At 43.4% G+C, this 25,642-nt stretch overlaps 1 protein-coding gene across 1 annotated transcript in view; it reads left to right on the top strand.

Annotated features, from left to right (window-relative positions):
- The window catches only part of LRGUK (leucine rich repeats and guanylate kinase domain containing), a 208,160-nt gene that overhangs the window by 127,017 nt on the left and 55,501 nt on the right, over positions 1-25,642 (top strand). Inside the window, exons 16-17 of the mRNA XM_053716389.1 lie at positions 22,341-22,486; positions 22,565-22,653. Coding sequence (XP_053572364.1) covers positions 22,341-22,486; positions 22,565-22,653 — 235 coding nt within the window. The remainder of the gene's footprint in view (positions 1-22,340; positions 22,487-22,564; positions 22,654-25,642) is intronic.

Here is a 25,642-nt window from a genome sequence, read left to right as displayed (position 1 = left end):
GCAGGTTACTTGCTGGTTCTGATAGCTCAGTTCTTACACAGGTTAATTACTCGCTGTAAGGGAGGTTACTCATTATTATGCAGGTTACTTGCTGGTTCTGAGAGCTCAGTTCTTACGCAGGTTAATTGCTCGCTGTAAGGGAGGTTACTCATTATTACGCAGATTACTTGCTGGTTCTGATAGCTCAGTTCTTACACAGGTTAATTGCTCGCTGTAAGGGAGGTTACTCATTCTTATGCAGGTTACTTTCTGGTTCTGATAGCTCAGTTCTTACACAGGTTAATTGCTCGCTGTAAGGGAGGTTACTCATTCTTATGCAGGGTACTTGCTGGTTCTGATAGCTCAGTTCTTACACAGGTTAATTGCTCGCTGTAAGGGAGGTTACTCATTCTTATGCAGGTTACTTTCTGGTTCTGATAGCTCAGTTCTTACACAGGTTATTTGCTCGCTGTAAGGGAGGTTACTCATTCTTATGCAGGTTACTTGCTGGTTCTGATAGCTCAGTTCTTACACAGGTTAATTGCTCTCTGTAAGGGAGGTTACTCATTCTTATGCAGGTTACTTGCTGGTTCTGATAGCTCAGTTCTTACGCAGGTTAATTGCTCGCACTAAGGGAGGTTACTCATTATTATGCAGATTACTTGCTGGTTCTGATAGCTCAGTTCTTACGCAGGTTAATTGCTCGCTGTAAGGGAGGTTACTCATTCTTATGCAGGTTACTTGCTGGTTCTGATAGCTCAGTTCTTACACAGGTTAATTACTCGCTGTAAGGGAGGTTACTCATTCTTATGCAGGTTACTTGCTGGTTCTGATAGCTCAGTTCTTACGCAGGTTAATTGCTCGCTGTAAGGGAGGTTACTCATTATTATGCAGGTTACTTGCTGGTTCTGATAGCTCAGTTCTTACACAGGTTAATTGCTCGCTGTAAGGGAGGTTACTCATTATTATGCAGGTTACTTGCTGGTTCTGATAGCTCAGTTCTTACACAGGTTAATTGCTCGCTGTAAGGGAGGTTACTCATTCTTATGCAGGTTACTTGCTGGTTCTGATAGCTCAGTTCTTACACAGGTTAATTGCTCGCTGTAAGGTAAGTTACTCATTATTATGCAGGTTACTTGCTGGTTCTGATAGCTCAGTTCTTACACAGGTTAATTGCTCGCTGTAAGGGAGGTTACTCATTCTTATGCAGGTTACTTTCTGGTTCTGATAGCTCAGTTCTTACACAGGTTAATTGCTCGCTGTAAGGGAGGTTACTCATTCTTATGCAGGTTACTTGCTGGTTCTGATAGCTCAGTTCTTACGCAGGTTAATTGCTCGCACTAAGGGAGGTTACTCATTCTTATGCAGGTTACTTGCTGGTTCTGATAGCTCAGTTCTTACACAGGTTAATTGCTCGCACTAAGGGAGGTTACTCATTCTTATGCAGGTTACTTGCTGGTTCTGATAGCTCAGTTCTTACACAGGTTAATTGCTCGCTGTAAGGGAGGTTACTCATTCTTATGCAGGTTACTTGCTGGTTCTGATAGCTCAGTTCTTACACAGGTTAATTGCTTGCTGTAAGGGAGGTTACTCATTCTTATGCAGGTTACTTGCTGGTTCTGATAACTCGGTTCTTACACAGGTTAATTGCTCGCTGTAAGGGAGGTTACTCATTCTTATGCAGGTTGCTTGCTGGTTCTGATAGCTCAGTTCTTACGCAGGTTAATTGCTCGCTGTAAGGGAGGTTACTCATTCTTATGCAGGTTACTTGCTGGTTCTGATAGCTCAGTTCTTACACAGTTTAATTGCTCGCTGTAAGGGAGGTTACTCATTCTTATGCAGGTTACTTGCTGGTTCTGATAGCTCAGTTCTTACACAGGTTAATTGCTCGCTGTAAGGGAGGTTACTTATTCTTATTCAGGTTACTTGCTGGTTCTGATAACTCGGTTCTTACACAGGTTAATTGCTCTCTGTAAGGGAGGTTACTCATTCTTATGCAGGTTACTTGCTGGTTCTGATAGCTCAGTTCTTACGCAGGTTAATTGCTCGCTGTAAGGGAGATTACTAATTCTTATGCAGGTTACTTGCTAGTTCTGATAACTCAGTTCTTACACAGGTTAATTGCTCGCACTAAGGGAGGTTACTCATTCTTATGCAGGTTACTTGCTAGTTCTGATAGCTCAGTTCTTACGCAGGTTAATTGCTCGCACTAAGGGAGGTTACTCATTCTTATGCAGGTTACTTGCTAGTTCTGATAGCTCAGTTCTTACACAGGTTAATTGCTCGCACTAAGGGAGGTTACTCATTCTTATGCAGGTTACTTGCTAGTTCTGATAACTCAGTTCTTACACAGGTTAATTGCTCGCACTAAGGGAGGTTACTCATTCTTATGCAGGTTACTTGCTGGTTCTGATAGCTCAGTTCTTACACAGGTTAATTGCTCGCTGTAAGGGAGGTTACTCATTTCTCCAACATAGGTGTGTCCGGTCCACGGCGTCATCCTTACTTGTGGGATATTCTCTTCCCCAACAGGAAATGGCAAAGAGCCCAGCAAAGCTGGTCACATGATCCCTCCTAGGCTCCGCCTACCCCAGTCATTCTCTTTGCCGTTGTACAGGCAACATCTCCACGGAGATGGCTTAGAGTTTTTTAGTGTTTAACTGTAGTTTTTATTATTCAATCAAGAGTTTGTTATTTTAAAATAGTGCTGGTATGTACTATTTACTCAGAAACAGAAAAGAGATGAAGATTTCTGTTTGTATGAGGAAAATGATTTTAGCACCGTAACTAAAATCCATGGCTGTTCCACACAGGACTGTTGAGAGCAATTAACTTCAGTTGGGGGAACAGTGTGCAGTCTCTTACTGCTTGAGGTATGACACATTCTAACAAGACGATGTAATGCTGGAAGCTGTCATTTTCCCTATGGGATCCGGTAAGCCATGTTTATTAAGATAGTAAATAAGGGCTTCACAAGGGCTTATTAGGACTGTAGACTTTTTCTGGGCTAAATCGATTCATTATTAACACATATTTAGCCTTGAGGAATCATTTATTCTGGGTATTTTGATATGATTATATCGGCAGGCACTGTTTTAGACACCTTATTCTTTAGGGGCTTTCCCTAATCATAGTCAGAGCCTCATTTTCGCGCCGGTATGGCGCACTTGTTTTTGAGGACAGCAGCTTGGTTGGGTCTCAGCAAAGCAGATTCCAGGGACTGTAAAGGGGTTAAATATAAAAACGGCTCCGGTTCCGTTATTTTAAGGGTTAAAGCTTCCAAATTTGGTGTGCAATACTTTTAAGGCTTTAAGACACTGTGGTGAAATTTTGGTGAATTTTGAACAATTCCTTCATACTTTTTCGCAATTGCAGTAATAAAGTGTGTTTAGTTTAAAATTTAAAGTGACAGTAACGGTTTTATTTTAAAACGTTTTTTGTGCTTTGTTATCAAGTTTATGCCTGTTTAACATGTCTGAACTACCAGATAGATTGTGTTCTGACTGTGGGGAAACCAAGGTTCCTTCTCATTTAACTATATGTATTTTATGTCATAAAAAAATTTAGTAAAAATGATGCCCAAGATGATTCCTCAAGTGAGGGGAGTAAGCATGGTACTGCATCATCCCCTCCTTCGTCTACACCAGTCTTGCCCATACAGGAGGCCCCTAGTACATCTAGTGCGCCAATACTCCTTACTATGCAACATTTAACGGCTGTAATGGATAATTCTATCAAAAACATTTTAGCCAATATGCCCACTTATCAGCGAAAGCGCGACTGCTCTGTTTTAGAAAATTCTGTAGAGCATGAGAACGCTGATGGTATGGTTTCTGAAGGGCCCCTACACCAGTCTGAGGGGGCCAGGGAGGTTTTGTCTGAGGGAGAAATTTCAGATTCAGGAAACATTTCTCAACAAGCTGAACCTGATGTGATTACTTTTAAATTTAAGTTGGAACATCTCCGCGCTCTGCTTAAGGAGGTGTTATCCAATTTGGATGATTGTGATTATCTGGTCATTCCAGAACCACTATGTAAAATGGAAAAGTTCTTAGAGGCCCCGGGGCCCCCCGAAGCTTTTCCTATATCCAAGCGGGTGGCGTACATTGTTAGTAAAGAATGGGACAGGCCCGGTATACCTTTAGTACCTCCCCCCATATTTATAAAATTGTTTTCCTATAGTCGACCCCAGAAAGGACTGATGGCAGACAGTCCCCAAGGTCGAGGGGGCGGTTTCTACTCTACACAAGCGCGCCACTATACCCATAGAAGATAGTTGTGCTTTCCAAGATCCTATGGATAAAAAATTAGAAGGTCTGCTAAAGATGTTTGTTCAGCAAGGTTCCCTTCTACAACCAATTGCATGCATTGTCCCTGTCACTGCAGCCGCGTGTTTCTAGTTTGATGAGCTAGGAAAGGCGATTATTAGTAATTCTTCTTCTTATGAGGAGATTATGGACAGAATTCGTGCTCTTAAATTGGCTAATTCTTTCACCCTAGACGCCACCTTGCAATTGGCTAGGTTAGCGGCGAAAAAATTCTGGGTTTGCTATTGTGGCGCAGAGCGCTTTGGTTAAAATCTTGGGCAGCGGATGCGTCTTCCAAGAACAAATTGCTTGACATTCCTTTCAAGGGGAAAACACTCTTTGGCCCTGACTTGAAAGAGATTATCTCTGATATCACTGGGGGCAAGGGCCACGCCCTTCCTCAGGATAGGTCTTTTCAAGACCAAAAATAAACCTAAGTTTCGTCCCTTTCGCAGAAACGGATCAGCCCCAAGGGCTACGTCCTCTAAGCAGGAAGGTAATACTTCTCAAGCCAATCCAGCCTGGAGACCTATGCAAGGCTGGAACAAAGGAAAGCAGGCCAGGAAACCTGCCACTGCTACCAAGACAGCATGAAATGCGGGCCCCCGATCCGGGACCGGATCTGGTGGGGGGCAGACTCTCTCTCTTCGCTCAGGCTTGGGCAAGAGATGTTCTGGATCCTTGGGCGCTAGAAATAGTCTCCCAAGGTTATTCTCTGGAGTTCAAGGGGCTTCCTCCAAGGGGGAGGTTCCACAGGTCTCAGTTGTCTTCAGACCACATAAGAAGACAGGCATTCTTACATTGGGTAGAAGACCTGCTAAAAATGGGAGTGATTCATCCTGTTCCATTAGGAGAACAAGGGATGGGGTTCTACTCCAATCTGTTCATAGTTCCCAAAAAAGAGGGAACGTTCAGACCAATCTTAGATCTCAAGATCTTGAACAAGTTTCTCAAGGTTCCATCGTTCAAGATGGAAACCATTCGAACACTTCTTCCTTCCATCCAGGAAGGTCAATTCATGACCAAGGTGGATTTCAAGGATGCGTATCTACATATTCCTATCCACAAGGAACATCATCGGTTCCTAAGGGTTGCATTCCTGGACAAGCATTTCCAGTTCGTGGCGTTTTCTTTCGGATTAGCCACTGCTCCTAGGATTTTCTCATAGGTACTAGGGTCCCTTCTGGCGGTGCTAAGACCAAGGGGCATTGCTGTAGTACCTTACTTGGACGACATTCTGATTCGAGCGTCGTCCCTTCCTCAAGTAAAGGCTCACACGGACATTGTCCTGGCCTTTCTCAGATCTCACGGATGGAAAGTGAACGTGGAAAAGAGTTCTCTATCTCCGTCAACGAGGGTTCCCTTCTTGGGAACTATAATAGACTCCTTAGAAATGAGGATTTTTCTGACAGAAGCCAGAAAAACAAAACTTCTAGACTCTTGTCGGATACTTCATTCCGTTCCTCTTCCTTCCATAGCGCAGTGCATGGAAGTGATAGGTTTGATGGTAGCGGCAATGGACATAGTTCCTTTTGTGCACATTCATCTAAGACCATTACAACTGTTCATGCTCAGTCAGTGGAATGGGGACTATTCAGACTTGTCTCCGAAGATACAAGTAAATCAGAGGACCAGAGACTCATTCCGTTGGTGGCTGTCCCTGGACAACCTGTCACAAGGGATGACCTTCCGCAGACCAGAGTGGGTCATTGTCACGACCGACGCCAGTCTGATGGGCTGGGGCGCGGTCTGGGGATCCCTGAAAGCTCAGGGTCTCTGGTCTCGGGTAGAATCTCTTCTACCGATAAATATTCTGGAACTGAGAGCGATATTCAATGCTCTCAAAGCTTGGCCTCAGCTAGCGAGGGCCAAGTTCATACATCAACCATCAGGGGGGAACAAGGAGTTCCCTAGCGATGGAAGAAGTGACCAAAATCATTCTATGGGCGGAGTCTCACTCCTGCCACCTGTCTGCTATCCACATCCCAGGAGTGGAAAATTGGGAAGCGGATTTTCTGAGTCGTCAGACATTGCATCCGGGGGAGTGGGAACTCCATCCGGAAATCTTTGCCCAAGTCACTCAACCGTGGGGCATTCCAGACATGGATCTGATGGCCTCTCGTCATAACTTCAGAGTTCCTTACTACGGGTACAGATCCAGGGATCTCAAGGCGGCTCTAGTGGATGCACTAGTAGCACCTTGGACCTTCAAACTAGCTTATGTGTTCCCGCCGTTTCCTCTCATCCCCAGGCTGGTAGCCAGGATCAATCAGGAGAGGGCGTTGGTGATTTTGATAGCTCCTGCGTGGCCACGCAGGACTTGGTATGCAGATCTGGTGAATATGTCATCGGCTCCACCATGGAAGCTACCTTCGAGAGACCTTCTTGTTCTAGGTCCGTTCGACCCACTCCAGCTGACTGCTTGGAGATTGAACGCTTGATCTTATCAAAGCGAGGGTTCTCAGATTCTGTTATTAATACTCTTGTTCAGGCCTGAAAGCCTGTAACCAGAAAAATTACCACATAATTTGGTATATCTGTTGGTGTGAATCTGCAGGATTCCCTTGGGACAAGGTTAAGATTCCTAAGAGTCTATCCTTCCTTCGAGAAGGATTGGAAAAAGGATTATCTGCAAGTTCCTTGATGGGACAGATTTCTGCCTTGTCTGTGTTACTTCACAAAAAGCTGGCAGCTGTGCCAGATGTTCTAGCCTTTGTTCAGGCTCTGGTTAGAATCAAGCCTGTTTACAAAATTTTGACTCCTCCTTGGAGTCTCAACCTAGTTCTTTCAGTTCTTCAGGGGGTTCCGTTTGAACCCTTACATTCCGTTGATATTAAGTTATTATCTTGGAAAGTTTTGTTTTTGGTTGCAATTTCTTCTGCTAGAAGAGTTTCAGAATTATCTGCTCTGCAGTGTTCTTCTCCTTATCTGGTGTTCCATGCAGATAAGGTGGTTTTGCGTACTAAACCTGGTTTTCTTCCAAAAGTTGTTTCTAACAAAAACATTAACCAGGAGATAGTTGTGCCTTCTTTGTGTCCTAATCCAGTTTCAAAGAAGGAACGTTTGTTGCACAACTTAGATGTAGTTCGTGCTCTCAAATTTTACTTAGCAGCTACTAAGGATTTCAGACAAACTTTGTCTTTGTTTGTTGTTTATTCTGGTAAACGGAGAGGTCAAAAAGCAACTTCTACCTCTCTCTCCTTCTGGATTAAAAGCATTATCCGATTGGCTTATGAGACTGCCGGACGGCAGCCTCCTGAAAGAATCACAGCTCACTCCACTAGGGCTGTGGCTTCCACATGGGCCTTCAAGAACGAGGCTTCTGTTGATCAGATATGTAAGGCAGCGACTTGGTCTTCACTGCACACTTTTTCTAAATTTTACAAATTTGATACTTTTGCTTCTTCTGAGGCTATTTTTGGGAGAAAGGTTTTGCAAGCCGTGGTGCCTTCCATTTAGGTGACCTGATTTGCTCCCTCCCTTCATCCGTGTCCTAAAGCTTTGGTATTGGTTCCCACAAGTAAGGATGACGCCGTGGACCGGACACACCTATGTTGGAGAAAACAGAATTTATGTTTACCTGATAAATTACTTTCTCCAACGGTGTGTCCGGTCCACGGCCCGCCCTGGTTTTTTTAATCAGGTCTGATAATTTATTTTCTTTAACTACAGTCACCACGGTAACATATGGTTTCTCCTATGCAAATATTCCTCCTTAACGTCGGTCGAATGACTGGGGTAGGCGGAGCCTAGGAGGGATCATGTGACCAGCTTTGCTGGGCTCTTTGCCATTTCCTGTTGGGGAAGAGAATATCCCACAAGTAAGGATGACGCCGTGGACCGGACACACCGTTGGAGAAAGTAATTTATCAGGTAAACATAAATTCTGTTTCTTATGCAGGTTACTTGCTGGTTCTGATAGCTCAGTTCTTACGCAGGTTAATTGCTCGCTGTAAGGTAAGTTACTCATTCTTATGCAGGTTACTTGCTGGTTCTGATAGCTCAGTTCTTACACAGGTTAATTGCTCGTTGTAAGGGAGGTTACTCATTCTTATGCAGGTTACTTGCTTGTTCTGATAGCTCAGTTCTTACGCAGGTTAATTGCTCGCTGTAAGGGAGGTTACTCATTATTATGCAGGTTACTTGCTAGTTCTGATAGCTCAGTTCTTACGCAGGTTAATTGCTCGCTGTAAGGGAGGTTACTCATTATTATGCAGGTTACTTGCTAGTTCTGATAGCTCAGTTCTTACACAGGTTAATTGCTCACTGTAAGGGAGGTTACTCATTCTTATGCAGGTTACTTGCTGGTTCTGATAGCTCAGTTCTTACACAGTTTAATTGCTCGCTGTAAGGGAGGTTACTCATTATTATGCAGGTTACTTGCTAGTTCTGATAGCTCAGTTCTTACACAGGTTAATTGCTCACTGTAAGGGAGGTTACTCATTCTTATGCAGGTTACTTGCTGGTTCTGATAACTCAGTTCTTACACAGGTTAATTGCTCGCTGTAAGGGAGGTTACTCATTCTTATGCAGGTTACTTGCTGGTTCTGATAGCTCAGTTCTTACACAGGTTAATTGCTCGCACTAAGGGAGGTTACTCATTCTTATGCAGGTTACTTGCTGGTTCTGATAGCTCAGTTCTTACACAGGTTAATTCCTCACTGTAAGGGAGGTTACTCATTCTTATGCAGGTTACTTGCTGGTTCTGATAGCTCAGTTCTTACACAGGTTAATTACTCGCTGTAAGGGAGATTACTAATTCTTATTCAGGTTACTTGCTGGTTCTGATACCTCAGTTCTTACACAGGTTAATTGCTCGCTCTAAGGGAGGTTACTCATTCTTATGCAGGTTACTTGCTGGTTCTGATAACTCAGTTCTTACACAGGTTAATTCCTCACTGTAAGGGAGGTTACTCATTCTTATGCAGGGTACTTGCTGGTTCTGATAGCTCAGTTCTTACGCAGGTTAATTGCTCGCTGGAAGGGAGGTTACTCATTCTTATGCAGGTTACTTGCTGGTTCTGATAGATCAGTTCTTACGCAGGTTAATTGCTTGCACTAAGGGAGGTTACTCATTCTTATGCAGGTTACTTGCTGGTTCTGATAGCTCAGTTCTTACACAGGTTAATTGCTCGCTGGAAGGGAGGTTACTCATTCTTATGCAGGTTACTTGCTGGTTCTGATAGATCAGTTCTTACGCAGGTTAATTGCTCGCTATAAGGGAGGTTACTCATTCTTATGCAGATTACTTGCTGGTTCTGATAGCTCAGTTCTTACGCAGGTTAATTGCTCGCTGTAAGGGAGGTTACTCATTCTTATGCAGGTTACTTGCTGGTTCTGATAGCTCAGTTCTTACACAGGTTAATTGCTCGGTGGAAGGGAGGTTACTCATTCTTATGCAGGTTACTTGCTGGTTCTGATAACTCAGTTCTTACACAGGTTAATTGCTCGCTGTAAGGGAGGTTACTCATTCTTATGCAGGTTACTTGCTGGTTCTGATAGCTCAGTTCTTACACAGGTTAATTACTCGCTGTAAGGGAGGTTACTCATTATTATGCAGGTTACTTCCTGGTTCTGAGAGCTCAGTTCTTACACAGGTTAATTGCTCGCTGTAAGGGAGGTTACTCATTCTTATGCAGGTTACTTGCTGGTTCTGATAGCTCAGTTCTTACGCAGGTTAATTGCTCGCTATAAGGGAGGTTACTCATTCTTATGCAGGTTACTTGCTGGTTCTGATAGATCAGTTCTTACGCAGGTTAATTGCTCGCTATAAGGGAGGTTACTCATTCTTATGCAGATTACTTGCTGGTTCTGATAGCTCAGTTCTTACGCAGGTTAATTGCTCGCTGTAAGGGAGGTTACTCATTCTTATGCAGGTTACTTGCTGGCTCTGATAGCTCAGTTCTTACACAGGTTAATTGCTCGCTGGAAAGGAGGTTACTCATTCTTATGCAGGTTACTTGCTGGTTCTGATAGCTCAGTTCTTACACAGGTTAATTGCTCGCTGTAAGGGAGGTTACTCATTCTTATGCAGGTTACTTGCTGGTTCTGATAGCTCAGTCTTACACAGGTTAATCGCTCGCTGTAAGGGAGGTTACTCATTCTTATGCAGGTTACTTGCTGGCTCTGATAGCTCAGTTCTTACACAGGTTAATTGCTCGCTGTAAGGGAGGTTACTCATTCTTATGCAGGTTACTTGCTGGTTCTGATAGCTCAGTTCTTACACAGGTTAATTGCTCGCTGTAAGGGAGGTTACTCATTCTTATGCAGGTTACTTGCTGGTTCTGATAGCTCAGTTCTTACACAGGTTAATTGCTCGCTGGAAGGGAGGTTACTCATTCTTATGCAGGTTACTTGCTGGTTCTGATAGCTCAGTTCTTACGCAGGTTAATTGCTCGCTGTAAGGGAGATTACTAATTCTTATGCAGGTTACTTGCTGGTTCTGATAGCTCAGTCTTACACAGGTTAATTGCTCGCTGTAAGGGAGGTTACTCATTCTTATGCAGATTACTTGCTGGTTCTGATAGCTCGGTTCTTACACAGGTTAATTGCTCGCTGTAAGGGAGGTTACTCATTCTTATGCAGGTTACTTGCTGGCTCTGATAGCTCAGTTCTTACACAGGTTAATTGCTCGCTGTAAGGGAGGTTACTCATTCTTATGCAGGTTACTTGCTGGTTCTGAGAGCTCAGTTCTTACGCAGGTTAATTGCTCGCTGGAAGGGAGGTTACTCATTATTATGCAGGTTACTTGCTGGTTCTGATAGCTCTGTTCTTACACTGGTTAATTGCTCGCTGTAAGGGAGGTTACTCATTCTTATGCAGGTTACTTGCTGGTTCTGATAGCTCAGTTCTTACGCAGGTTAATTACTCGCTGTAAGGGAGGTTACTCATTCTTATGCAGGCTACTTGCTGGTTCTGATAGATCAGTTCTTACACAGGTTAATTGCTCGCTGGAAGGGAGGTTACTCATTCTTATGCAGGTTACTTGTTGGTTCTGATAGCTCTGTTCTTACACTGGTTAATTGCTCGCTGGAAGGGAGGTTACTCATTCTTATGCAGGTTACTTGCTGGTTCTGATAGCTCTGTTCTTACACTGGTTAATTGCTCGCTGTAAGGGAGGTTACTCATTCTTATGCAGGTTACTTGCTGGTTCTGATAGCTCAGTTCTTACACATGTTAATTGCTCGCTGTAAGGCAGGTTACTCATTCTTATGCAGGTTACTTGCTAGTTCTGAGAGCTCAGTTCTTACACAGGTTAATTACTCGCTGTAAGGGAGGTTACTCATTCTTATGCAGGTTACTTGCTGGTTCTGATAGCTCAGTTCTTACACAGGTTAATTGCTCGCTGTAAGGGAGGTTACTCATTCTTATGCAGATTACTTGCTGGTTCTGAGAGCTCAGTTCTTACACAGGTTAATTACTCGCTGTAAGGGAGGTTACTCATTCTTATGCAGATTACTTGCTGGTTCTGATAGCACAGTTCTTACGCAGGTTTATTGCTCGCTGTAAGGGAGGTTACTCATTCTTATGCAGGTTACTTGCTGGTTCTGATAGCTCAGTTCTTACACAGGTTAATTGTTCGCTGTAAGGGAGGTTACTCATTCTTATGCAGGTTACTTGCTGGTTCTGAGAGCTCAGTTCTTACACAGGTTAATTACTCGCTGTAAGGGAGGTTACTCATTCTTATGCAGGTTACTTGCTGGTTCTGAGAGCTCAGTTCTTACACAGGTTAATTGCTCGCTGTAAGGGAGGTTACTCATTCTTATGCAGATTACTTGCTGGTTCTGATAGCTCAGTTCTTACACAGGTTAATTACTCGCTGTAAGGGAGGTTACTCATTCTTATGCAGGTTACTTGCTAGTTCTGATAGCTCAGTTCTTACACAGGTTAATTGCTCGCTGTAAGGGAGGTTACTCATTCTTATGCAGGTTACTTGCTGGTTCTGATAGCTCAGTTCTTACACAGGTTAATTGCTCGCTCTAAGGGAGGTTACTCATTCTTATGCAGGTTACTTGCTGGTTCTGATAGCTCAGTTCTTACACAGGTTAATTGCTCGCTATAAGGGAGGTTACTCATTATTATGCAGGTTACTTGCTGGCTCTGATAGCTCAGTTCTTACACAGGTTAATTGCTCGCTGTAAGGGAGGTTACTCATTCTTATGCAGGTTACTTGCTGGTTCTGATAGCTCAGTTCTTACGCAGGTTAATTGCTCGCTATAAGGGAGGTTACTTATTCTTATGCAGGCTACTTGCTGGTTCTGAGAGCTCAGTTCTTACACAGGTTAATTGCTCGCCTCGCTGTAAGGGAGGTTACTCATTATTATGCAGATTACTTTTTTTTTTTAAATAACTTTATTTATAAGAAGATCCAAGGCATGCATGAGAATAACAGTCACAAAAGTTCAAATATTTGGTCATAAACAAATACATAAAAAATAGTAATACAAAGACTGTAGTACAAGGTGACAATTAAGATGCAGATTGCATGCATGCAAATTGGATCCAAAATTTTCAGAGTTTTCCTTACAAACAAAAAAAGAAACATATTAACAAAAAACACATTAACTAAAATGGGAACCGTACTTACCCAGAACACCTCCGGATCCCCCCACACAGATCCGCAAGAAGAAAACAGTAGGAGCCCAGAGAGGCTCCCAAGAGAGTCTATGATATAGCTATATTTCCAGTTATGTGCATAAAGGAGAGTAAAGCAGGACCTAATCAGAGGATATACACCAATTACCCCTAATATTCTCGTTTAAAACATACAAGCTATTTTTAAAGGGTAAAATAACTCTATCCCTCACGACTGCTGGGAGATGTAGTAAGTAAGCCTCCCACTCAAGAAGGAAGCGCTTTATTCTCTTCTCAGGATCTCCCTTAGTATCTGCCTGTTCTATTAGCATTTGATTGTGTATTTTCCTGAGTAGTTGCTGAAAGGGTAAGGACCGGTCGTTCACCCATTCCTGTAGGATGATCTGTTTGGCTAGCATGAGAACCGTAGTAATAAAAATGTCATGTATGAAAGTCCTGTCTTTTGGAATTAAAAAAATAATATGATGTGGCGTGAGGGGTACCCTTTGTTTAGTCAATTTGGTGAGCCAATAGGAAATTTTATGCCAGAAGCTCCGTACCCTAGGGCATTCCCATAACAAGTGGATCCAGTCAGGGGAGTCAAAACTACATTTATTACAAAGATTCTGAGCCCCAGGTACCCATTTAGAGCGCACACCAGGAGTGACATAAGCCTGGTGTAAGAACTTCATATGAGACTCTCTCAGATTAGCAGAGACAGTACAAAGATTTGCCTTCTCAAAGCTTGCTGCAACCAAGTCTGTGTCGACAACCAACTCCCCATAATGTGACCACTTCAAGACAATCCCACGTAGAGCGGAGTTCTCAAAGTGGTGGAGTAGAAGGTTATAGGTATGGGAGAGTCTGAAGGTGCCCATTTTTGCTAAGACACACAGCCTATCTAAATTAGATGTTTCCCTAGATAATAGACCTGCTGAAACTAATTGAAAAATATAATGTCTGCATTGGAAATATGCAAACTTGTGGGTAGATGGGAGGCCGAAACGGATCTGCAAATCCTGAAATGACACTATCTCAAAGGTCAGAGGGTGAAGAAGTTGATGAAGCCTAGTGAGCTGTGACTGCTGCCACAGTTGAAATATCTTAGTGGTGTATCCAGGCAGAAAATTAAGGTTGCCCTGAATCGGAAAATACTTACTCACCGATCGTTGCACCCCCCATAGCCTACAAATTTTTGCCCAGGCTCTCAGGGGGTCCCTAAAGTGTACATGGTTCTGGACAGAAGGAGACAAGGATCTAAGGTCAGCATGAGGCAAAAAGGCCAGATGCAATGGCTTAATAAGGGCAGACTCCAAGCCAGGAACGGTGTAACATTCATTTCCCACTAACCAGTCCAGTACGAATCTGGACAAGGCAGCCCAATTATACCAGCAGATGTTCGGGAGGCGGAGTCCGCCCCCACCCGGTGGCATTACCAAACGAGTTTTGCTTATTCTGTGCTTCTTGCCCTGCCAAATGAAATTCCCAACAGAAGCCTGCAGGGAACTGGCATCCCTCTGAGTTAAAAGAAGTGGCAGCATTTGTAACGGATAAAGAAGTTTGGGCAGAGCAACCATCTTAAAGAGGTGTACTCTACCCGAAAGAGTAAGGGGAAGCCTTAACCAACCCTGCATCATTCGTTTGATGCCATGAATAATACCACTAATGCTTAAAGAGTATAATTTATGGGGATTTACATTGATAACTATGCCTAAATATTTAAAGCTACCGTCGGTAGTCCTAAGACCTGTATCCGCTAGGGACATGTTACAATTATTTTGCAACCAAGTGACCTCGGACTTATCAACGTTAATCTTATAACCTGAGAATGTGCCAAAGCTATTAATAATATTCATGAGGGGGTGTAGATTTCTAAGAGGGTCTCCCACAAAGAGCAACAGGTCATCTGCGTATAGTGACAAGTGATGCCTTTGTCCACCCACATCCAGTCCCGCACAGTGTTGTCTGATAAATGATGCTAGCGGCTCGATGGCCAAGTCGAAAAGAAGAGGAGAGAGCGGACACCCCTGCCTCATACCTCTCTGCAGAGTAAAAGAATCGGAAAGCCCACCATTAATTATGAGAGAAGCCCTGGGAGCAGAGTACAGCCTCTGAAGAAAGTTAGAAAAGTTCCCATCTAAACCAAAATGCGTCAAGGAAGTGTGTAGATGATCCCACTCAATCCTATCAAACGCCTTCTCGGCGTCAAGCGCCAAAAGGCAAGCATCCGGTAGAAGGGAGGGAGAATGTGAGTGAGAATTGTACCAATAATGTGCAGAGATACCAATGGTTTTCCTGATGTTTACTACTGAAGATCTACCCTTTACGAAGCCAGTCTGATCCGTATGGACTATAGAAGGCAGAACACAAGCCAGCCTGTCCGCCAGGATGTTCGTTAATAATTTGTAGTCCCCGTTTAGTAGGGAAATTGGACGGTATGATGCAGTTTGGGTAGGATCCCTGTCTGGCTTGAGTAAGAGACAGATAGTAGCCTCAGAAAATCTAGAGTCCATCTGTTCACTGCCTGCTAAGTAGGCTGAAAATAACGAGGACAAGATTGGGGCGAACTCCTCATCTAACAATTTAAAATATTCTGCAGGTAAGCCATCCGGACCTGCAGCCTTTCCTAATTTACTATGACGTATGGCCTTTAGTACTTCCTGCGGCTAAATTGGTGAGTTAAGGAGTGAAGTCTGCTCGTCAGTCAGAGCCGGCAGCTGCACCGCCTCCCAGAAACGTTGCTTTGCCTCTAAATTAATTTTTTGTTTAGAGTACAGAGATGTGTAATAGTCTACAAATTCAGACATTATTTCTTTAGAATTAGTGGTTAACTGGCCCCGTGCTTTAATGGCAAGGATGTGGGATTTGGGGCTGTAGGATTTAACTAGATTGGCTAGCAGTTTACCGGCCCTGTTGCCGTGTCTATAATAACGGCCTTGTCTGTGAATATTAAGTTTGTTGTCTCGCTGAGCTAGGAATGTGTCTCTAGTTTGTTTGAGGTCATAATAGGATTTCCTGGACGAGGGTGTGGGGTTAGATAGATAGTTGTTATAAGAATCTGTAAGCTGGGAAAGAAGATCCCTATCCACTTTTTTAAGACTCTGATTATAATGTGCTGAGAAGGAAGTTATGTGGCCTCTCATTACTGCTTTCGAAGCATGCCAGAATAAATCTTGAGTGTTAATATGAGAGGCATTGTCTGATGCATAATGCGTCCAAGAAGCTTTAAGGTGCCTACGAAAATCTATATTATTATACAGATGGGAAGGGAACCTCCAAGACATGGTGAAAGGCCTGGGAGGTTGTGGGTGCAAAACTAAAGTGATTGGGGCATGATCTGAAATAGTAATCTGTCCTATGTCAGAAGAATAAACCTGTGGTGTTATGGCTGAGGAGGTTAAAAAGTAGTCAATGCGAGACATAGTATGGTGCGTCTTTGATAGGAATGTATAATCTCTGCCATCTGGGTTTCTCGCCCTCCACACATCCAACAAGTCCAAGGTGTCCTTTAAAGGATGTAATTAGGGTTGCTTCACGTTTATATCTACCAGTATGCGCCCCAGAGACCCCCGAAACAGTAGGATCCCTGAATCTGTCTAGTGGGAGAGCTTGGGCCAAGTTAAAATCTCCCCCCATGATTATAGGAGCATCGTATGTAGAGAGGATCGCTAATAAGTCAGTCCAAAAGGTAGAGTCAAATACGTTGGGGCCATACACATTACATAAGGTGAAGGTGAAATTGTCAATATGGAAAAGAGCAACAATAAATCTGCCTCTCTGGTCTATTTCTAATTTGGAAAAGGAAACTGCAAGACCCTTCCGTACTAAAATGGCCACCCCTCTTTTCCTACCCTCTGTAGGGGAACATATAATGTGACCTACCCAGCGAGATTTCAACTTCTCATGCTCCTCTGCCGTCAATTTAGTCTCCTGGAGCAGAGCTACGTCGGCACGGAGCGATTTTAAGTGTTGAAGTATTAAACTCCTTTTTGCAGGGGACGATATGCCCCATACATTCCAGGAGACAATCCTACAAGGGGTGGTCATTTATAAAGCTCATGCAGGTAAAAAGCAAGCTATCAGGAAAGCCAACCCTGCCTAACTCAAGTATCAGCATATAGAGCGTAGGAAATGTAAAAAGACTTACAACTATGTGAAAGAGTATGTGTCCCTCCCAGGATAGATGGTGCAAATCTGTTCGGATCTTTGGTGTATGAGAAGTGTGAGTTGCTTTCTGACTTACAGTGGTGCGATAGAGCAAGTAGATCTTCAAGTTACAACGATGTAGATCTGTAGGGGAGACCAGAGGCGTCCAGGCAGCGGCATGAGAACCTCTAAAAAAAAAGCGAACACAGAGAAAGGCATAAGTAATGCAACACAATATTCTCCAGAACACATTAACATCAGCAGATTGAAATAACAGCCGAAAGGGAGTATAAATGTATCTGGGCTGTGGGTATGAGAGATTTCCCATGACAAAAGAAATAACACAGTGATATGAATCCACAGATCCACTTCCAGGGGGAAGGCTAAAGGATAATACAATCTGAGGGAGTACATGGGTGACATGTCTCACTTCAAGAAATACTCTTCTCTGAGGGGTTTCAGAGGGGGGCAGGAGTATGAGGTTATTTATGTGCACAGGGTGACACAGGCCATAGAGTACTAGGTATTTACATAGAAATCCCTGCACTACATACAGACCAATAAAGCATAAGGTGCAAAGCAAAACCAGGAACAGAAAACAGTTATGCATATACAAATTAAGAACAACAGAAACAATACAATAACAAATTAAATAAAACATCTGTGAGACCTTGGGTCCCACACAATCCAGACAGCCTGTGAAGGCAGGGAGAGGGGCGCCGCCGCAACCAGGGGGGGGAATAACCATGGTCAGACATTTTTGAGAAGGACCATAGGTTTCGGCTTAGCAACACCCCGGCGCAGCAATGCCCCAATCCCCGACCCCAGGTGCATAGGTTCTGGAGTGAACCAAGCAGCCAGAAGAGTAACCCCTGTAAAAAACAAATAACATTCATCCTGAAATACAGTGTGAGCTAAGTTTGAAACAATGATACTTAATACAGAGTTCTCAGCCATTGTCCTGTCTTCGCTCCGATGCCAGGAAGGCCTGTGCTGCTGCTGGAGTATGGAAGGTTTTAGGACCAGACGTGGTTTGGATCTTTAATGTAGCAGGAAACATAAGGGCAAATCTTCTCCCCTGATCATGGAGGTTGGAACAGATTGATGCAAAGTCCCTTTGCTTCTTAGTAACCTCCACAGAGAAGTCCTGAAATAACAGGAGACGGCGATCTTCATAGGTGACTTCTTTCGCTGCTCTGTAGGCTCTAAGGATGGCTAGCTTGTCCTGAAAGTTCAGGCATTTAAAGATGACTTGGCGTGGCTTCTCCATGGAGTTTTCCAGGTATCTGTTTGGGCCTATGCGGTGTGATCTTTCAATGTCTAGCGGTATGCATTCCTGAGGCATTCCCAGGAGTTTAGGCAGAGTGATGGCAGCAAATTCCAGTAGATCTTTATCCTTGATAGATTCCGGAACTCCAATAACTCTTAGGTTATTTCGCCTACTGCGATTTTCTAGATCTTCCACTTTGATTTGAAGCTGTTGGTTTTGCTTCAGCAGGTGTTTTAAGGATATATCGGATTCTTGTTGCCTATCTTCAACACCAGAGATTCTCTGCTCTGCCGCGGACAAACGTGTGGAGAACAGACGCACCTCGCTGGTTAATGTGTCCACTCCAACCTGTAAAGTGTCCATTTTAGCCAAGAAAAATGCCTTAAGCTCCTGCAGCAATGAAATATGGTCTCCTGAGGGCTGACCTTCAACATCAGAAAGTGAGGCGGTCACTTGCGCTTCCATGGCGCTCTGTTGTCTTTTATCTTGATTTTTAGATCTCTGACTCATGGTGTTTTTTATAGGCGGTGGCAGCCTTTGAAAATAATCGTCAACTTTCATAGAATAAAGTAAGAAGGGAATGATGAGATTGCAGAAATATATATAATTCACTAGCTGGTGCTGTTACTCTCCAAAAAAGAAGCAGAATAAACCAAACTGCATGGGGTCTGGAAAAACAAATGACAGCAGCAGATCTCAGGGGGTATACTGCAGTAAATAAACTTCCCTCTTCACTCACAGTCACAGCCCACCAGGAGGCAACGATAGCTTATGTAGAGATAGCAAAGGGGCACTCAAAAAAGGTACCTTGCAGAAAAAAAAAAAAAAAACATTTAAGCACCAGTGTAAACAGCAGTAATGTGTGGAAAGTTCCAGTATGTGCAAAAACAGTGCATAAGATGTCACCCCTCTCTGCAATGGTGTCTGTGTATCCAAATTAATAAGGAGCAGGTTAAATTAACTGAACGTCTCTTGTCATGTAGAGCAAAGATAGTACAGCCCCCAAATAGCTCACCCAGACCGGCCACCAGCAGAGTCGCTCTCTTCAAATCGATCCGACCTGCCAGCACTCTCATTAAAGGAGCTGTGTAGAGATGCAGCCTTTTCCAATGCCCCTGTGCTGGGCGATATATGCAGCTTCGAGAGGGGGGGGGATCCGGGATGTAAAACTTTTTTCTCCAATATGGCGCCGTTCGCGCCCTTTCCTTCCTCCTGTCCTCCGTGGGCTAGGACTGATGTTAAAGTCCTTTGTGCAGGGATATCTTGTAGCCCCGATGCGGTAGCGGCAATTAAACCGCTTTAACAAGCAATACTGAGGCATAGGGGTCGGCTGGAAGCAGTATAAAGAACAAAGTTGGAGACTAAGTTGCGGAGCTCCTGTGTCCTGCTTCCAGCCCGATGCCCCGCCCACCGGAAGTCCATGCAGATTACTTTTTAGTTCTTTAGCCGTTTACTCATTAGTTGGGTCCTGAGTAGGTTACTTTTTGCATGTTGAACAGGTCACTGGTAATACTAGATTTTTCAGGCCCTGGACACACTCCTTGTAAAGCCTCTTGGATGCTGTCTTACTCCTTTTGCTGTGGCCAGCCAATCACTGGGCAGCATGTAGCAGGGTTAAGGTTTTGCATTCATGGAAAGCACTCCAGCTTTTCTGGGTGGAACGAAACAGTACAATTTTCAGAGTTAAAATACAGAACAAGCAGGAGAAATAAATAATGAAAAGTTTTAAAATTATGCATAGTTAAAAATGTTACGTTTTCGCTTTTAAAACCCTTTAAATCCAGTTTGTTGCATAAATGATACTTCATGTCCGGTCAGTCCATCCAATCAAAACAGAAGAAAATAAACAACTAAAGCTAAACTGAAACAAAACAGGCAGCGCACACTCCCAATAACTTGAATTTTTATTTGAAAAGCAGGAATGTAAGCTTAGGAGCCGGCCCATTTTTAGTTCAGAACCTGGGTAGCGCTTACTGATTTGTGGCTAAATGTAGCGCTACCCAGGGTGCTAAACCAAGAATGGGTCGGCTCCTAAGCTTACATTCCTGCCTTTTCAAATAAAGAAATCAAGAGAACGAAGAAAAATTGATAATAGGAGTAAATTAGAAAGTTGCTTAAAATTTCTGCTCTATCGGACTCATGAAAGAAAAGATGTGGGTTTAATGTCCCTTTGACAGTTAATGGTCCCAGAGCACCAGACCTATGTTCTTTATTTAGCTGTGCCTGAGACCTATATGCGGACCAGCACCATTACATTATGCAGTGCTCAGATTATGCGGACCAGCACCATTACATTATGCAGTGCTCAGATTATGCGGACCAGCACCATTACATTATGCCGTGCTCAGATTATGCGGACCAGCACCATTACATTATGCCGTGCTCAGATTATGCGGACCAGCACCATTACATTATGCAGTGCTCAGATTATGCGGACCAGCACCATTACATTATGCCGTGCTCAGATTATGCGGACCAGCACCATTACATTATGCAGTGCTCAGATTATGCGGACCAGCACCATTACATTATGCAGTGCTTAGATTATGCGGACCAGCACCATTACATTATGCCGTGCTCAGATTATGCGGACCAGCACCATTACATTATGCTGTGCTTAGATTATGTGGACCAGCACCATTACATTATGCCGTGCTCAGATTATGCGGACCAGCACCATTACATTATGCAGTGCTCAGATTATGCGGACCAGCACCATTACATTATGCAGTGCTTAGATTATGCGGACCAGCACCATTACATTATGCCGTGCTCAGATTATGCGGACCAGCACCATTACATTATGCAGTGCTTAGATTATGCGGACCAGCACCATTACATTATGCAGTGCTCAGATTATGCGGACCAGCACCATTACATTATGCAGTGCTCAGATTATGCGGACCAGCACCATTACATTATGCAGTGCTCAGATTATGCGGACCAGCACCATTACATTATGCAGTGCTCAGATTATGCGGACCAGCACCATTACATTATGCAGTGCTTAGATTATGCGGACCAGCACCATTACATTATGCAGTGCTTAGATTTTGCGGACCAGCACCATTACATTATGCAGTGCTTAGATTATGCGGACCAGCACCATTACATTATGCAGTGCTTAGATTATGCGGACCAGCACCATTACATTATGCCGTGCTCAGATTATGCGGACCAGCACCATTACATTATGCCGTGCTCAGATTATGCGGACCAGCACCATTACATTATGCTGTGCTCAGATTATGCGGACCAGCACCATTACATTATGCAGTGCTCAGATTATGCGGACCAGCACCATTACATTATGCCGTGCTCAGATTATGCGGACCAGCACCATTACATTATGCAGTGCTCAGATTATGCGGACCAGCACCATTACATTATGCCGTGCTCAGATTATGCGGACCAGCACCATTACATTATGCAGTGCTCAGATTATGCGGACCAGCACCATTACATTATGCCGTGCTCAGATTATGCGGACCAGCACCATTACATTATGCAGTGCTCAGATTATGCGGACCAGCACCATTACATTATGCCGTGCTCAGATTATGCGGACCAGCACCATTACATTATGCCGTGCTCAGATTATGCGGACCAGCACCATTACATTATGCCGTGCTCAGATTATGCGGACCAGCACCATTACATAATGCCGTGCTCAGATTATGCGGACCAGCACCATTACATTATGCTGTGCTCAGATTATGCGGACCAGCACCATTACATTATGCAGTGCTCAGATTATGCGGACCAGCACCATTACATTATGCCGTGCTCAGATTATGCGGACCAGCACCATTACATTATGCAGTGCTCAGATTATGCGGACCAGCACCATTACATTATGCAGTGCTCAGATTATGCGGACCAGCACCATTACATTATGCAGTGCTCAAATGTAGGAGAACTTCTCCAATGTCACGTTCTCCTCTGCTTTCATCTGCCACATGTTTTTATTAGAACTTTAATTTTCATGATAATATTCAATAAAGTTGAGGTATTTGAAGAAGAAAAAAAAAGATGAACATATCTGCTGTGCTCTTTTTGTTAAGATTCTGGTAAGTCGCTGAGTGGGTCGTCACCAGGTGCAGTTGGCAAACTCGCTCGGATGGAATCCACTAATGATTTCCTGGATGCAGCTGCCAGAAACTACTCCGCTAGAATCTCTGCAAAAGTGTGCGCGCAGAAAACGCCCGTGGTAAGGAGCGAACGTGTCTGCTCTCTAATAGTAGCGTCTATCCATACAATATGTGCATCGTTGTTATTTTCTGCTCAGGAAGAAGCCTCTGTGCAGAGACGTCAGCAGGCAGCCCGGCAGGCCCTAGCAATGAAGACCCCGAGCACATACACCCAGCTGTTCCAAAGGTAACTTAAAGGGACAAAAATTATTTCACAATTAAGATAGAGAATACAATTTTAAGAAAGTTTCCAAATGTATTTCTATTATTAAATTTGCGTTGTTCTCATGTTATTCTTTGTTGAAGAGATATCTAGATAGGTAGCGTGAACATATCTAGTGTACTACATGGCAGGAAATAGTGCTGCCATCTAGTGCTGTTGCTAATGTATAACATTGTTACAAAACTGCTGCCATACAGAGGTGCAGACACGTGCACACTCCTGAATGTACTTTTCTGCTTTTAAACAAAGAATACCAAGAAAACAAAACAACTTCATAATAGAAGTAAATTGGAACTTTGTTTAAAATTGTATGTTCTGTCTCAATCATGAAAGAAAATTTTGGGTTTTATGTCCATTTAAAGGGACATGAAACACTAAATTTCTTTCCTAATATAGGGTGAGTCCACGACGTCATCAATTACTAGTGGGGAATATCACTCCTGGCCAGCAGGAGGCGGCCAAGGGCACCACAGCAGAGTTGTTAAACGTCACTCCCCTACTCATAAACCCCAGTCATTCTCGTTGCCTCTGTCAGTGGAGGAGGTGAAGTTTGGTGTCTGAAGAAATGAAATCCTTTATGGGGATAGTTTTCCCTGCAAGCAAGGATTTGGGTATAGCTGTAGTCCACGTCAATCTCTGCTGCAGAGTAGTGGTGGCTTTTAAGCAGTTAGGAAGTTGTAAGGTGGTGTTTACTTTGTTTCCTTACTTTGTGCCCTATGTGTAGAAAGCCAGAGTTGGTTACTCTGTTCTTTCTTTTTTTCTACAGGTCTCTGTAAGGAGTTTGTGTCCTTTCACGTCTTGTGAGCGGTCTTCCTGCCGGACAGTTAGACTGCAGGTGCTTTTTTGTCTTCTAGGTATAGGAGACTTTGTACTTTAGAAGATTCATTATTTATATTCTGCAGTTTTTCTTTATGTGATTTAGTAATCCTTTTATTAGGATTCAATAGGCAGTATGCAGGCACTATGTGATTTGGGGATTGCACTGTGTTCTTTTTTGGACCGGGTGCTGCTTGGAGATATTTATTGTCGGCAAATGTTTTGTTTATGTTAGTAACGGTTGTTGCTATGTTTTTTTCGGATTGCGCGCCTTTTTTCTTGTCTGCGCTTTTCCGGAGGTGCTGGTCATGTGATCCTTGTGTTTCCGTTATACGGAACTGATCGGCGTCTCTGTGTTGTTGCTGCAGTCTCAGTGTATGTGCAGTTGCGTGCTGGTCTCTGTGTCCTCTTCAAGTCTCCTGGAGTTGCGGCAGGCACCCCAGTGCTGCCGAGGTGTAGAGGTTGTCAAGCTTTAGTTTTTTGATAACGTTTTTTGTTTTAAGGTCTCTCTTAAACTGACAGTTGTCCTTTATTCAAATGTATTTTTACTTTTTTTCCTGGGCCTGATTTTTCTAAGCTATGGACATGGATAATGATGATATTGTTTTTAATAAATGTTTATTATGTTTAGAGGTGCAAATTGTTTCTCCTTTGCAATTTTGTACTACTTGTTTAGCTAGAACGCTACATTGTAAAGAAAAATTATTGCCCTATGATTCTAATGTCTCTCAGGATGATGCTCTTCAGGCAATGCCGCAGCCTTCTCCTCAAACATCCCAAGCCTCTATGGCGTTACATGCAGTGCCCTGCGGTTCCTCTCAACCTACTGGTGGGGTATATTTGCCTGCAGATTTCGCCGCACAGATATCTTTTGCGGTATCTGCAGCATTATCTGCTTTTCCTGTTTTAGGAAAACGCAAGAGGAAAACTAAACACTTAATAGATAGTAAGGTGCATGTTTCAGCAAATACTATGCAGGTCGATCTTCCTCATAATTCTAGGGAGGACGTTACCTTGGTTCCTTCTGAGGGTGAAATCTCTGATTCTGACAGTGTTAATCTTTTGTCTGAGGTGGAAGAAGTAAGCTTTAGGTTTAAGCTTGAACACCGTCATGTTTTATTAAAGGCGGTATTGGCTACTTTGTATGATTCTGACTCTCCTGTTGTGGTTAACCCTAAGAAATCTAGTAAGCTTAATAGATTCTATGATGTCTCTTCCTCTGTGGAAGTATTTCCTGTTCCAGATCGTGTGACGGAGATTATTGTGCAGGAATGGGAAAAACCAGGGATTCCTTTCTCCCCGTCTTCAGTTTTTAAAAAGATGTTTCCTGTTGTTGAATCCATTAAAGATTCTTGCCGCACGGTGCCTAAACTAAAAGGATCTATTTCTTCTCTGGCTAAGAGAACTACAATCCCTATAGAGGATAGTCGCTCTTTTAAGGATCCAATGGATAAGAAGCTGGAGGTATATTTAAAGAAGATGTATGTGCATCAGGGTCTTTAATTTGTATTGCCACAGTGACAAGTGCAGCATCTTATTGGTGCGATGCTTTGTTTGAATCTATTTTAGAGGAAGCTTTGTTGGAGGAAATTCAGGATAGGATTAAGGCTCCTAAGCTAGCCAATTATTTTATTTCTGATGCTTACATGCAAATTATTAAATTGGGGCCAAGATGTCTGGTTTCTCTGTCTTGGCTTGCAGGGCTTTGTGGCTTAAATCTTGGTCAGCTGAGGTTTCCTCCAAGTCTAAGCTTTTGGAGCTTCCTTACAAGGGTAAGACTTGGTTTAGGCCTGGACTGGCAGAAATAATATCTGATATTACGGGTGAAAAAGGATCTTTTCTACCGCAAGACAAGAAGATTAGATTTAAAGGACATCAGAGTCATTTTCGTTCCTTTTGTAATTTGAAAGGTCAAAAGCCTTCCTTTTCTGCTTCCAAACTGGAGCAATCCAAGTCCTATTGGAGACCCAGTCAGTCCTGGAACAAGGAGAAGCCATCTAAGAAACCCTCAGCTGAGTCTAAGTCAGCATGATGGGCCAGCCCTCGGTCCAGAGTTGGATCAAGTGGGGGGGCAGACTTTCCCTGTTTTGTCAGGAGTGGTTACGAGATGTCCCAGATCCTTGGGCTGTGGGCATTG

The sequence above is a fragment of the Bombina bombina genome, chromosome 6, assembly GCF_027579735.1.
Source record: "Bombina bombina isolate aBomBom1 chromosome 6, aBomBom1.pri, whole genome shotgun sequence".
In the NCBI taxonomy this organism is placed as follows: Eukaryota; Metazoa; Chordata; class Amphibia; order Anura; family Bombinatoridae; genus Bombina; species Bombina bombina.
This window is presented reverse-complemented; position numbering and strand designations above follow the sequence as displayed.